The sequence below is a fragment of the Puma concolor genome, chromosome A1 (assembly GCF_028749965.1).
Source record: "Puma concolor isolate L17-30 chromosome A1, mPumCon1.1.hap2, whole genome shotgun sequence".
Taxonomy (NCBI): Eukaryota; Metazoa; Chordata; class Mammalia; order Carnivora; family Felidae; genus Puma; species Puma concolor.
In genome coordinates, this window is record NC_141667.1 from 35,261,851 (window position 1) to 35,277,102 (window position 15,252).

Sequence of the window (15,252 nt, forward strand, 5' to 3'; positions counted from 1 at the left end):
AAATACCAACAGCATTTTTCACAGAAAGATAACAAACAATCCTAAAATTTATATGGACCCACGAAAGACCCCAATATTCAAAAATAATTTTGAAAAAGAAAGTTGGAGATTTCATGATTCTGGACTTCAAGTTATATTACAAAGCTGTAGTAATCAAAACAGTATTGTACTGGCACAAAAATAGACATATAGACCAATGGAACAGAATAGGAAACCCAATTATATGGTCAATTAACCTTTGACAAAGCAGGGCAGAGTACCCAATGGGAAAAGGACAGTCTCTTCAACAAATGGTTTTGGGAAAACTGGTCAGATAAATGTAAAAGAATAACACAGGACCACTTTCACACATCATAAACAAAAATAAACTCAAAATGGATTAAAGACCTAAATGGGAGTCCTGAAACCATAAAAATCCTACAGAGAGCACAGGCAGTACTGTCTCTGACATTGGCCATAGCAACATTTTTCTAGATATGTCTCTTGAAACAAGGGAAATAAACGTAAAAATAAACTATTGGAACTACATCAAAATAAAAACTTCTGCACAGTGAAGGAAACATCAACAAAACTAAAAGGCAACTTACTGAATGGAAGAAGATATTTGCAAATGACATCCAATAAAGGGTTAGTATCCAAAATATATAAAGAACTTACATAACTCAACACCAAAAAACCCCAAATAATCCAATTTAAAAATGGGCAGAAGACATGAAGAGACATTTCTCCAAAGAAGACACATAGATGGCCAACAGACACATGAAAATATGCTCAACATCACCCATCATCAGGGAAGTGCAAAGTAAAACCACAATGAGTTATCACCTCACACCTGTGAGGATGGCTAAAATCAAAAACACAAGAAACAACAAATATTGGTCAGGATGTGGAGAAAAAGGAACCCTCCTGCACTGTTGGTAGGAGTGCAAACTGGTACAGCCACTATAGAAAATGATATGGAGATTCCTCAAAAAATTAAAAATAGAACTACCCTGCAATCCAGTAATTGCACTAGTGAGTACCCACAGAATACAAAAACACTAATTCAAAGGGATACATGCAGGACAACTGCATGGCTCAGTCAGTTGAGTGACTTCAGCTCAAGTTATAATTTCATGGGTTCTTGAGTTGAAGCCCCACATTGGGCTCTTTGCTGTCAGTGCAGAGCCTGCTTCTGATCCTCCGTCCCACCTCCCCCCCCATCCCTCCCCCACTTGTGTACTCACTCTCCCCAAAATAAAAAAAACATTTTTTAAAAAAGGGATACATACACCTCTAAGTTTATAGCAGCATTATTTACAATAGCCAAATTATGAAAGTGGCTCAAGTATCCATTGATAGATGAAAGGATAAAGAAGTGACACACACACACTGGAATATTATTCAACGCTAAAAAGAATGAAATCTTGCCATTTGCAATGACATGGATAGAGCTACAGAGTATAATGCTAAGTGAAATAAGTGAGAGAAAGACAAACACCAGATGATTTCCCTCATGTAGAATTTAAGAAACAAAACAAATGAGCAAAGGAAAAGAGACAAACCAAAGAACAGACTCTTAACTATAACTATACAGAACAAACTGATGGTTACCAGGGGTAGGTGGGTGGAGAATGAGGTGAAATAGGGGATGTGTATTAAGAAGTGCACTTGTCCGATGAGCACTGGGGGATGTATGGAATTATTGAATTACTATGTTGCACACCTGAAACTAATACACTGTGTGTTAACTATATTGGAACTAAAGAATGAATGAATGAATAAATAAACAAAATTTGCATTAGGATAGATGAAAATAAAATCTTATCTGTTTCCATGGCTTTAATATCCACTTTATGCTAAAAATTTCCAAATCCCTATGGCTAGCTCTCTCCCCTAAATTCTATACAGGTCCATATATAAAATGCCTTGTTGACATCATCTGTATTTAGTTGTCTCCTTAAAATCATCTCTCCCCTTCCCATCCTTTCTCCCCAATCATTTTTTCCAGTTATATTCTCTATTTTGGTAAATTGTACCAACAATCCATCCACTCAAGCCAGAAATCTAGGACCCATTCTCTTACCATGAATATATCCAACATTATTTATTTAGTACCCATGACATGTTTCCAGTCAATGTTGATTCTATTTCTAGATTCCATCCAATTCTCTAATCCCATTTGCCACCATGATTTAATCCAGATTACTAACAGCTTCCCTCTGGTCTCTACTTGCATCTTCACCTATTAGACTATTGGGGCTGGAACTACCTCTTTAAAAAGTAAATCTTCGTATGTCACTATCCTGTTCAACCTTCAAGGTTTCCCTTTGTGATTATAAGAAAATCTATCATCTTTAACACTGTTTACCAGGCCCCGGTGGGTCTGCCCCACCAACATTCTTTTTTAGTTCTTCGAATGCTATAATCTCGCTATCTCTGAATGCGCTGTGTACCCTTGCGTAAAAACACTCAGACTTCATATTGCTTCTTACAGGTCACTAGTTTTCCTCAAGGAGCCCTACTCCCCGCCCCAGATTACCTTGTTCTTCACATCTCATATAACACTCAGAAATCTGCATCCAGGCAATTAACTGTACAAAAGATCAATCTACTCCATCAGACTAAGATTAGAAAGGAACAAACTACATACGCCTTATTCACCACTTAATTTCTCAGTCCCTTAAACAGTGCCTAGCACAGCGCTGGCTCTCAATAAATGTCTGTTGAAACAATGATTACACTCACCCTTGCATACAGCCAGGTATTTTGAGTCTTTCCCTAATCCTCACTCTATTTTCTTCTGAGAGAAAAAAGTAAATCTCGACCGTTACCCTCCAAAAGCATTTTTTTCGGATGAATGAATGAATGACCCAGGGAAGAGAGGCTGATTGTAGGTCACTGGTCTGTTTAAGCGCAGGGGTTGGGAGTGGAGAGCTGTAGTAATAGCATCATGTGTAAATAATCCGAGCAGATCCAGGTCCCAAGCCTAGCAAGCACGTGCCGCCTGCAGAGCGCGGAGAGGGCGGGCACCGGGGAGGAAGGTCCCAGGCGGCCGGAACGTGCTCGCGCCCGTGGCCGCCGCCCGCGCCGCGGCCGCCCGGGTCTCGGAGCGAGCGCACGTGTGCCGGTCGGACCCAGCAGAGGCAGTGCCCGGGCAATCGTGAGGAAATGGAGGGCGAGGCGCTATTTAGGGGTAGGGAACAGTGTGGGTTGAGTTTCGCCCAGAGGGTTGAGAGCGGGGAAGATCCGAGGGCCAGAAAGGAGAGAGGGAGGATCAAGAGCTAGGTAAGGCGGGCCCACCCAAGGCTTGGGAGGGAAGGGGGCGGGGCGGGAGGAGCCGCGGAATAAAAGCGCACCGGGGACGAGTTGTGAGTTTATTCCGAGGTCCGGGTCGGAAGCGCTCACACCTGGAGTCCTGCGAAGGTGGGTGGAAGGGCGGGGTTTAGGATTTATGATTTAGGATCCCTGCCCCGGGTACAGCCTGGCCCACAACTGGCTCTACCCTAGCACAGCCCGACTTCCTCCTCCCAGCGTTGGCCGCCTCACCCTCGCCGAACGCCAAATCCGCCACTAGCGGGGCGGTGGAGGTGTGGCCTCTTCGCTCCGTGGTCGGCGCTTGGTCGGCGTCCGCGTCAGCCGGAGCCCAGCGCGGTGACGCAGTACGTCGACGTAAGTGACGCGCAGGCCCGGGCCGCTCCTCCTTCGCTGAGTGAGTGCCGGCCCGGTCGGGGCGGGGGAGAAGAGGGAGGGCGGGGGAGGGAGAGGCGACCCGGGAGTCGTTGTGGGCCGCGGGCCGGACCGGGTCCGGGGCCGCAGGAGCCAGGGCCGGGCAGAGGGGCTTGGCGGGCCGTTAGGGCGCCGCCACGGCTGTCGGGTCCCTTCCCCTGCCGGACTTGCGCGCCCCGGCGCCCGGAGCCTCCGGCGCTCTGCCCACCCCGCTTCAGCTCGCGTCTCCCGACTCCAATTAGGTCAGGCTCGGAGTCCCGCGGCCGTGGCTCCGGCCCCCAACGCGCGGCGGCCACCCGGCTCGCCTTTCTTTCTTCCCTTGCCTTCCTCTCCTCTTGCCTCACCCTCCCCCCCGCCCTTCTTTTCACGTAGCTGGGGTTTTGGGTTTTGTTGTTTTATGCTTTAGGGGTTTTGTGCCTCGGCCCGAGCTCATGGGTGTACATTATCATGCTCCTCTTTTGTAGAGCAGCCCGACGGCCATGGAGGCCGAAGAGACGATGGAATGCCTTCAGGAGTTCCCGGAACATCATAAAATGATCTTGGACCGATTGAATGAACAGCGAGAGCAAGATCGGTTTACTGACATCACCCTGATTGTCGATGGTGGGTAGGGTGGTGGGCAGAGCAGTGAATTTGTGGCTACCGTTCTCTCCCCTTCCCCCGCCCGCCTTTTATACCCAACCCTCTGTGGACTGTGCCTATTGAGTGTGCGCTGGGACGAGGGGGGACTTGTCAGTGGCCACTCACATAGACCGTGTTGCAGAAGGCTAGTTGGCTAGTCATGCTTTCAACATAATCATCACATCTTAACTTGTTGCAGCCTCTTGAAGTTTCCCTATTGCACACATTAGTGTAAGATGATGGCGTGGAGATAGAGAGGATGTCTCTAAATGTTTGGTTAATAGCTTTCTGCTCATAAACTTCTTTGAGGAGCCTTTCACAACAATCATTTGAGAAGTGTTGATTGTTTCTACCTTCCCAAATGGTCTTGGAGGGAGAACGTGAGACATACCTTTGCAGCATTTGTACCCTCTTTGGGTACAAATCAAATGGGGTCTTTACCAGTGTTAGGAGTTGTCATTATAATGGAGACAAACATAGCTTGGGTATCTTTTCTGTTTAGTGAAAATAGACTCCTCAAGGCAAGCTATTTATTATAGATCTGCTTACTGTAGATCTGCTGCTTCCAAATATTAGGCATATTAACATGTTTTCCATAGCAGATACATCCAGCATTATGTTTATTCTGTTTTTTTTTTTTTTGTCTCTTTCCAAGTGATGTATAACTTTTTGGGTTGTGTTTATATTTAGCAGTTTAAACTGAATCCGATATGCCTTTCACTCTTTAAGTAGTAAGAAGCTTCTCTTATCTCTTTTAGTTTTATAAACTGGCTTTTATAAATTGACTTTATGAGGTCTTTGAGGTAAAGATTTGGGTTCATGTCTAATTGAAATTGAAATTTATCAAGATAGCTGCTTAGAATGTTCTGACTTTAGTTTCGTAATTTATAGTCTTATGATTGTATTATGAAGAAAGATCTTTATATAATTTACTACTTTGTTTTATGGTTTTACTTTTGATTTTTGAATACATATGATACTCTTTTTTTTTTTTTTTTTTTTTTTTAATCTAGGACACCATTTTAAGGCCCACAAAGCTGTTTTGGCTGCTTGCAGTAAGTTCTTCTACAAATTCTTTCAGGAGTTTACTCAGGAACCTTTGGTGGAGATTGAAGGTAAATGCTTGTTTTTGTTTGTTTGTTTTTTAATTAATTTACGTATTTGGAGAGAGGGCCCATGCGTGTGCACACATGCAAATGGGGGAGGGAGAGGCAGAGAAAGGGGAGGGAGAGAATCCCTGGCAGCCTCCTTGCTGGCAGTGCAAGCCCGACACAGGGGACGGGACACAGGGCTTGGGACTGGATCTCACGAACCCATGAGGTCATGACCTGAAGACGCTTAACCAACCGAGCTACCCAGGTGCCCTGGTAAATACTTGTTATAAATACAATATTTAGCAAACATTATAATTAATGAAGAAGTGTTAATTTAGCAGGATACTGTAGGAAGTAGGTATCAGTGGTTCCTATTACTTGACTGGATAAATTGTTCTTTTGACACTTGAGAATTCTTGCTTTCCGTAAAGTGCATGGTAAAATGATCCGCCAGGGAAAACCCTTACTTTAGATGGTAGATGTTGATCTCATAAAAGAGTCTTTTTCAACTTCTGAGACCAGTGCTCACTCTTTTGAAAACGTGTATTAGAAGTGAATTCCCATTTTTGTTCGGTGGGCTTATGTTTCAGACTGGTGGGGATGCCGCAGGTTACAGTAGAGCTGCTTTACTAGCAGAGGTACTTACGACATGCGCAAGATGAAGTGTGCTGCCACGATATGGAAAAGGCTAGGAAAGATGAACCGAAGCAGCATTCAGAAGTTGTAGTGGATATAGAGTCTGGGATGGAACGAATCGTTCAGTAGATACACTCTTAAAGTAGAAAGTGATTTTTGCACTTGTTTGACTTTTGTGATAATAGCTTCCCAAGTGCTAGCTATAGTGCTGTTTAGGTGCATTTTCTGAGGTTTAAAGCAATCCTTTGAAGTAAGTGGTATTATTTCCAATTTATACATCAGGGAACAGGCTCCAAATGGTTACTTGCTCAGTGTTGCCCAGCTAGTAAGGGATTCACTTTGTGTATTAATTACCATGCTTTTGTCTTTTGATATGACATTACTTACCCCTCCCCACCATCCAAAACTGTAGGAAATACTTGTCTACATAAATACAGAACTTTAGCTTTTCCAGTGTTCTTGAGCTTTGGTTTTGTATCTTCTTCATTGTGTGTGTGTGTGTGTGTGTGTGTGTGTGTGTGTGTGTGTGTGTGTGTATGTATATATATATATATATATATGTTATGAATGAGTTGCCTAGAAACACTGTTCTCTTGGGAAAATTTGGTGCTCTGGGGAGTAAAGAGAATGTGAAAACTTAAACATATTCCTTTTGGGGAGGTGGCTTTACATTCCAGTTTAGCATTCTGGCTGATACATCCATAGATAATCTTTTCATTATCTGTGATGGACAGCCACAGGCATAATGGAAATCCACGAAGCTTACTAAAGTGAGAATCTAGCTGCCTATACGGTATTAGTTTCTGTTACAGGGCAAGATTTCATCCATTTATTTACCTGAGGTACTTTGTGACGCCAGGCAGGTTACTTTACCTTAGTTGCATAGACAGCTTGCCTTGAGGCAGGGCTGAGAGGAATAAAATTTTCATCTGAAAATTCCTCATTTCTTTATAGGCTTGTCACAATTACTTGAAATAACATGTGCAGAGCGCTGAGCATAGTGTTTGGTACATTGTCAAAGTTTAATAAATTGGGACTGTTTGTCAGAATTAATACTTGTTATGTGTTATGTACTGGACCCAGGAAGTGAAAATTGATGAATGAGACAGACTTTAAAGAATTTGCAAATTTAATCACAGATGAGCAACAGATGCAGAAAAGAGAGCAAAGAGTGTTGCAGAGACTTTTATTGTGGAATGGTGTCGCCAAGGAGGGAGGACGAGTGGTTTAGTCTACCTTGGTGAGATAAAGATTTCAAAGAGGAGCTGACTTCTGCTTTTTAAGCAAATAAGTGGCCCAGTCTAGAATATGCACTGCTTTTGGAACAAGGAATATACCTGGAGAAGTAGGGTCTTTTCTTCTGGAGACTAATCACCTTGAGATTCTCTTGTACATCTTAGTACCTCTGACCTGCTGCCTTCATTATAGGATAGCACATACGAGCCTTCAGTACTTAACATGACAAATGAGAAAGTGTAAGAACATTTTCTGTTTTTGTTATTTGCCAGGTTCAGGTTTAAAGAATCAATTTGGCTCAGTGTGTTTTTGTTTTTCTTTTGGTGTTTTTTTTTTTTATTAAAAAATTGTTTTTAATGTTTTTATTCATCTTTGAGAGAGAGCACATGCACACGCGCATGTGAGCAGGGGAAGGGCAGAGAGAAAAGGAGAGACAGAATCTCAAGCAGGCTCCACACTGTCAGTGAGGAGCCTGAAGTGGGGCTCAAACTCATGGGCCACAAGATCATGACCCAAGCTGAAATCAAGAGTTGGATGCTTAACTGAGCCACCCAGGAACCCCTTGGCTTAGTGCTTGCTTTCTTTCTTTCTTTCTTTCTTTCTTTCTTTCTTTCTTTCTTTCTTTTTATTTTTTTTAACATTTATTTATTATTGAGAGACAGAGCATGAGCATGGGAGGGGCAGAGAGAGGAGACACAGAATACAAAGCAGGCTCCAGGCTCTGAGCTGTCAGCACAGAACCCAAAGTGGGGCTTGAACTCACAAACTGCGAGATCATGACCTGAGTCAAAGTTGGACACTCAACTGACTGACCCACCCATGCACCCCTTGGCTCAATGTTTTCTTAAGCCCTTAACTTCAGGATCACTGTACAATCTGTCTAAGTCACTTGGCTATAAAGAAAGCCCTGGACATGTCATTAGACAACCTGCCTTGTAGTCCTGGCTTCACTGTTTTGTCAGTTATATAACCTTGGACGTGTTGGCTTTTCTTTTTCATATCTGTGAGATATGTCAAGTTAAGTTTTCACTATGTCACGGACATTTTAATGTTATGACATGCTGTGCTGTTAAAATCCTCTGGAGAATGCTGCTGTTGTTGTTTTGATTTGGTTTTGTTTTTAGCAGGCAGTCAGCCTGGTTTAGGTTCAGTCTGGGCTTATGTGGGCTGTGGATGCAATGCCAGTTTATTTTTCAAAACCTTTGTTGTGCTGCTCGGGTGCCGGGTGTGCCAGCCTGGGTCCACATCATAGTGCAGGTCTCAGACCCTTTACTGTGCTGCCTCAGGTCAGTTCCACATGTGTAGCTCAGTGGCTAGTGCTAGGCTGCATTCACAAGGACCTTTCTCTAGCTCCCTCTTCTGACTTCTGTACTTTAGCTCCTCGGGGCAACTTTTCCTGATCCTCTGGCTGGAAAACTGGGATTTTTAGCTTCCCTGTGCTGACACAGACTTCCTGTAGTGGGATCCATTTTCTAGACAAAGTGATGAAAGGGGGGAAAAAATTCTCTCCATGTTCTTGGAGATCATTGCTAGTTTTCTGTCAGAAAGAAGAACCTTTTCTAAGAATTAGTGTCTGCTTGGCGGCCACCAGCCACAGGTGTGCAGCATCAGAACTGGGACTTGCCTTGAGGCAGGGCTGAGAGGAATAAATCCAAGTATCCCCGCCCCCCCCCCCCCCCCCCCCGGTGTATACTCTCTGTTCCCTTTCCTGATTCTCTAGCCAGAGTTTTCTTCTGTACCTGCTACACAGTTACAGGATTTGGGGCTGTCTTCAAGTGTAAGCTGGGATATGTGAGAGGAAAAATAAAAACCAGGAAACTCACTGCTGCTCTTTTGAGTTTTGATTTCTGTCCCCAGCCTGCTTGTTTCTATTTATGTTTCAGAGTCCTTATGTATTCTGCCCAGGATTTTTAATTGTAATCAGTGGACAAGATAGGGTGGAGTGTGCTTTCTCCATCTTAGTTATAATTTTAACCTCCCTCCGTAAAATATGAATAATGACCTCTATATGTCTAGAATGCTGCCCTGTTTTGCTTCTTCCTAAGGGAAAAAAAAGAAGATTCAGGCTAAGGTGTTCATATTAACAGTTTCCTTAGATAACTCAGAAAGACTATATTCTCTTGCCCACTTCTGTTATGAAAGGAGCAAGGGATTAGTGAAGTAGACTGAGATTTGGAAGTTACCAAAGTAGTCCTGATAGAGAACCAAGTGTTTTCGCAGCTGTGCATCATCTGTCACCACATCACTTCCCTGGGCACATGTTAGCCGTTTGGTCCATGTTAGCTAATTAGGTCAGTAGTTTATTCCTAGGACTAGTGCTGGACTGGCGACTTAAGCACCTAAGGTGCTTATAAAAAAAAAAAAGTTTCCTATCCCGGTTTTGATTCTAAGGATTGGAGACCCATGCTTTAAGTCTGCAATGATTCTAATTAAACAAAGTTGGGAACTAAGTCTGTAATTCCTTATTCAAATCCTTGGAGGCCAGATGTTTCTTGAAATTACAAATTTTCTAAAGATAATGCAGTCTGTGTAGTACATTATACTCCCAGTGGGGTCTAGGGGGGTGACATTCTATAACCAAATAATACTTCAGCAGAGTAGCATATTAATATTTACTCTAAGTGGGATAAAGACTAAAAATAGCCTGATGTCCATTCAGATCAAATATTGCTGCCAAATTAATGGGAAAACTTCTGGTCTTAAGAGATTTGGGGGACTTTGGAATTGTGAATAAGAGATTGTGGGCCAGTAGTGAATTAAGCTGTGGATATTCAAACTCTTCCAAGCAGGAGTGTTTCCTGCCATCATCTTATTTAAAAATCTTATGTTGGGGGCGCATGGGTGGCTCAGTTGGTTAAGCATCTGACTTCGGCTCAGGTCATGATGTCACGGTTTGTGAGTTTGAGCCCTGCGTGGGGCTCTGTGCTGACAGCTCAGAGCCTGGAGCCTGCTTCAGATTCTTTGTCTCCCTCTCTCTCTGCCTCTGCTCTCTCTCCCAAAAATAAATAAACATTATTTAAAAAAAAAAATCTTATGTTGGGCTTAAGAGTCGAGCCATCTGTGTTTGATTCTAGTTTCATCTCTTCAGTAACTTGCCAAAGTCACAGTTATTAACTTCTGTGTGCCTCAGTTTTCCTGTCTGTGAAATGGGGATTATTATAGTAAGTTCTCCATAGGATTGATATGAGGATGGAGTTAATACTTGTGACGTGTTTAGAGTCATGCCTGGTATTTGTAGTATTATATGTGTCATTCCATTTCAAGAAAAATACACATTTAAAAAAGTTTTTTTAATGTTTATTTTTGAGAAGGGGAGGGACAGAGAGAGAGGGAGACACAGAATCCAAAGCAGGTTCCAGGCTCTGACCTGTCAGCACATAGCCCAGCGTGAGGCTCAAACTCATGAACGGTGAGATCATATCCTGAGCTGAGATGAAGAGTCAGACACTTAAACGACTGAGCTACCCAGGCACCCCAACAAAGGTGTTTTGTTATACTTTTAAACATTTGATCAAAACTCCTTAAATTTAGTTATCTGTACCTCAGGCTGCTCTCATATAATAATGAATACCATGGTGAAAAGACAACAGGAAAACAAAGATTTAGGGGAGACCCAAATAAAAGCAACCTGAAAAGAATCCAGTCATTTTTAGATTTCTTATTCAGGTATATAAAGTGCATAGGAAGAAAATAAAAGTATTTTTGTATTTGCAGTTATGCAAATTGTGTGCAGTTTAGACTTGGGCATTTCTTAGTGTAAAAATTCAGTGTTGAAAGTAGCTTTCTCTTGGAGTGCCTGGCTGGCTCAGTCGGTTGAGCATGTGACTTTTGATTGTGGGGTTATAGGTTCAACCCCCCACTTTGAGTGTAGAGATTACTTAAAATCCTTAAATAAAAGTGGTTTTCTATTTGTTTCTTTCAATAGATTTTTGTAATCTTGCATTAGCAGACTGAAACAATAATATATAGCATTGAAGAGAACAAAGAAATAGAGTATCCTTTTGGGCCAAAATCTAACCATAAAACTTGAAAAGTTGGAATCATGGAAATTTAATTTTGGAAGTGACTTTAGCCCTTATTCACTCCTACTTTGTGTGTCTGCATTTTAGGGAGCATTGTTTTAGATACTGGGAGGTGAGTGTACAGAGACAAAAATCATTTCCCTCATGTAACTTAGAGTCCAGAGATGCCCATGGGTTTTAATTACCAGAACAGGTACAGAGTTCAGCCTGGGGGAAGTATTAGAAAGTTTCATTAAGGGTGTGGCATTAGAATTGGGCCTTCAAGGGTGATAGGACTTATACAGATACAAACTGAGCATTCATTAAGGAAGGTGAGTGTTAAGGCAAGGAAACTTTTAGAAGTGAAGGGTTTGTTTAAAGATCAGTATATAGTATGGGATTGATACAGTTTAAAATTTGGAAGGGAAATTAGTGGTAAATAGAAAAATAACGTGAAGTACCTTGAAATAAAGGCAGACTGGTTTGGAACTTTTTTGCTGAGCTGTGGAAAGCCCTTGAAGATTTGGAGCTGAGTTGATGTAGTGATCCCTGGCAAGAAACATAGCATGTCTGACATGTAATAGTTAGCCAATTCATGTATTTAAGTGATAGATTTTACTATTCAAAAGAATATTAGGAAACCTTTGGGAAAGATCTTAAAGTAGTTTGGTAGGAACTTTGACTATAGTATTACTGTACTGTTAATGAGAATTCCACCAGGAAATAATTTTCTGAAATTCAGATACTAATCAGGTTTTGAACACTGAGCTTTTGTTTTTTTTCTTTACTAAATGTTAGAAGTTTTGAATCAATGGGCAAACGTGCTAATGCACATCTTTTTTTTACAGGTGTTAGTAAAATGGCCTTCCGTCATTTAATTGAGTTCACATACACAGCAAAATTAATGATACAAGGAGAAGAAGAAGCCAATGATGTATGGAAAGCAGCAGAGTTTCTACAAATGCTAGAAGCTATCAAAGCCCTTGAAGTCAGGTAATTACTTATTTTCTTAGTGATGCACAGATAGTTCTGTTCAGTCATGTACATCCTATTAGTCAAGAATTTATTGTATGTGTTATGCCATAAAGGATTGACATTTTGAAATTAAGAATATTTAAGGATCTATAAAATTCTGGATACTGATTGCTCTTTCTCTCACACTTGATTTCTTGTCCTTCTGTAAAAACTGCTAAGGGTAATTAAAGTAGCATCTTTTGTATCTAATAAAATCGGGAAGACTAGGCAGCTTTTAAGGAGTTGTTTTGTTGGGTTTGAGTTGTTAATTGTACCAAGCTTTATTCTAAAAAGAATTTAGCTTACAAAGATTAACATAGTCCTGTTTAAAAATAGTGAGGAAATGGATGAAGATGAATAGGCCACATGAGGTGATAATCAGTGAAGTTAGAAATAACAGTAGCCAATATGCATGGCATTCAAGTCTATATACTTGCTAGGTGGGCTAAATCTAGCTCTGAATTCTGAAGCACCTAATGGAAAGAAAAAGGAAAGAAAAACCTTAAGTTACATTACTCATGGCTATGAGAACAAATCAGTTGCTTCGGAGCCATTCCTGGCATTAAGACACAAAATTTCTCAGCAAGTATTAAGAAAACATTAAATGACATAACAAAGACTCAACATCTTGCATAACAAACAGTGGCAATATAACAGTGACCAGGGTGCCTGAGTGGCTTAGACGGTTATGCATCTGACTCTTGATACTGGTCAGGTTGTGATCTCGCATTTGTGAGATCAAACCCCTCTTGGGACTCCGTGCTGAGCATGGAATCTGCTTAGGATGTTCTCTGCCCCACCCCTGCTCATGCACATGTGTACACACAGTCTCTTTTTAAAATAAAGATAATGCATATGTTAACAAAATAAAAATAAATACAGTGACTGAGAGCAAGAGTTCTGGAGTCAGGCTGCCTGGGTAATAGCCTAGCTCTCTACCACGTAATGAAGTTACTCAACTTGTCAGCACCTCAGTTTCCTCATCTGTCAAAGGAGGTAATAGTGGTACTTTCTACACAGGATTATTTATGGGCATTAAATGAATTAATGCATGTAAAATGCTCAGCATGGTGTCTGGTATAAGGTACTCCGAATGTGAACTGGCATTGTTATTAATATCTCCCGGCTGTGTTTCTTGTGATGTCATTGGTGTAACACTAAAGTGCAGTGTGGTAAAATCCATTTGCACGTGGGCAAAATAATTTAGTTCAACTTACTGGTATGGTTTAGTCAAAAGATGCAAATTAGAATAATTCTAAGAAATAATTGAATTATAATTATCCATAAGTACCATTTCTCCTAATGAACTTGTAATTAGTTTGATGACAGAGTTCAGGATTAAACCACGAGCTTGGTATGTATGTATTCTCTAATGCCTAGTGCCTGGCACATAGTATGTGTGTACACATTTGTGAATGGATGGGTGGATGCATACCAGTTAAAACCAGGTCAACACTCCTGCAGAGAGAGCTGAGACCTGGGTAGCAAAATAGAGGTATGTTGAAGATAGTACCTGATGTCATACCTTTTCAGAATGAAAGTAGAAAGGGAATATAATACGGATAGGGCAACATCAGATGTGGTTAAATCCTGGCTGAGAATCTACTGAAAAAGTGTTCTATCTGTGTAGTTCTCCTTGCTGCTCATACTAGTAAGTTAGTATCCAGCTGTGGGGAAAGTCCTTGGCAGCAGAACAGTGGAACACATTCTGACAGTCTAGGTTGGATTCGGGAGAGTTAGGACTTGAGTTCATTGTGTATAGTCACTGTGAGATGAAGGTAAGAACAACTGGGCATGGCTCTTTTCCCAGGCCTATTTAGAAACTTTGGGAAGATTTATTATTATAAGCATGGGATCCTTATAAGTAATTACAACCATCATTGAATGCTTTTCAATGTAAATACAGTAACATACTGAATTGTTTCTTGAAGCAGTTAGGCATGCAGCGTCCTCTGAAGAGTTTTTTTTTTTTTTTTTCAACGTTTATTTATTTTTGGGACAGAGAGAGACAGAGCATGAACGGGGGAGGGGCAGAGAGAGAGGGAGACACAGAATCGGAAACAGGCTCCAGGCTCTGAGCCATCAGCCCAGAGCCCGACGCGGGGCTCGAACTCACGGACCGCGAGATCGTGACCTGGCTGAAGTCGGACGCTTAACCGACTGCGCCACCCAGGCGCCCCACTCTGAAGAGTTCTTTAAAGACAAGAAGACAGCAAGCAGCATTACATGTTGGCTGTTACGATAATACAATTAAGGAATAAAAATTAATTTAGTTGTGGTTAAATTGACTGGTTAAGGCAATTCTATACTGAGAAGATTATTGTATAATTGTTTTGTGGATACAGAAGGTGAAATAAGTGCTCTTCTCACATTCGCATTATGCAAGTATTTTTGGCATACGGTGTCAACTTTTTGAATGACGCTGAGGAAAATATTAGGGACTTATTTTGCTTTGCTAGAATTGTGTATTTAAAGCTGTGTATGAGAAGCTTCCTGATACTTGTTAGGGAGCAGCAGTTGCCTTATAGATTTTTCCTCGCCAGCCTATTGAAGTGTAATTTACATGTCAAACAATTCACCCAGTTAGGATAGAGTTTGAATTTTGGCGTTTGTATACATTGGTGTAATCACCACCATAATCAAGACATAGGAACGTTTCCATCATTCTTAGTTTCTCATGACTCTCTAGTCAGCCCTAATCCCCAGCTTCAGTTATCCACTGCTTTGATTTTTATCACTGTAGTTTTATCTGGGATGTCATATGAATGGATTCCTACAGTGTAGTTTCTGGTTGACTTTTTTCACTTAGCATTATGTTTTAGAGATTTGTCAGTGTTGTCGTGGGTATTACTATTTCATTACCTTTTATTGCTGAGTAGTGTTCCCTTGTATGGCTATACCACCTGTTGATGGACATTTAGGATTCCACCTTTTACAAATAA

General features: G+C 41.4%; 1 protein-coding gene across 10 annotated transcripts in view; it reads left to right on the forward strand.

Annotated features, from left to right (window-relative positions):
- Positions 1 to 3,047: 3,047 nt before the first annotated feature.
- Positions 3,048 to 15,252, forward strand: part of ZBTB35 (zinc finger and BTB domain containing 35) — a 30,982-nt gene continuing 18,777 nt past the window's right edge. For 2 of the 10 annotated variants that reach the window (XM_086678185.1, XM_086678250.1), the window contains exons 1-5: positions 3,048 to 3,267; positions 3,514 to 3,651; positions 4,173 to 4,311; positions 5,343 to 5,444; positions 12,145 to 12,289. In XM_086678185.1, the coding sequence (XP_086534311.1) occupies positions 4,188 to 4,311; positions 5,343 to 5,444; positions 12,145 to 12,289 (371 nt within the window). In that variant the 5' untranslated portion in view covers positions 3,048 to 3,267; positions 3,514 to 3,651; positions 4,173 to 4,187. Of the gene's footprint in view, positions 3,268 to 3,318; positions 3,406 to 3,425; positions 3,692 to 3,717; positions 3,951 to 4,172; positions 4,312 to 5,342; positions 5,445 to 12,144; positions 12,290 to 15,252 lie in introns of those variants that run through there. The other 8 variants (XM_086678201.1, XM_086678220.1, XM_025924661.2 and 5 more) reach the window with 8 other exon arrangements.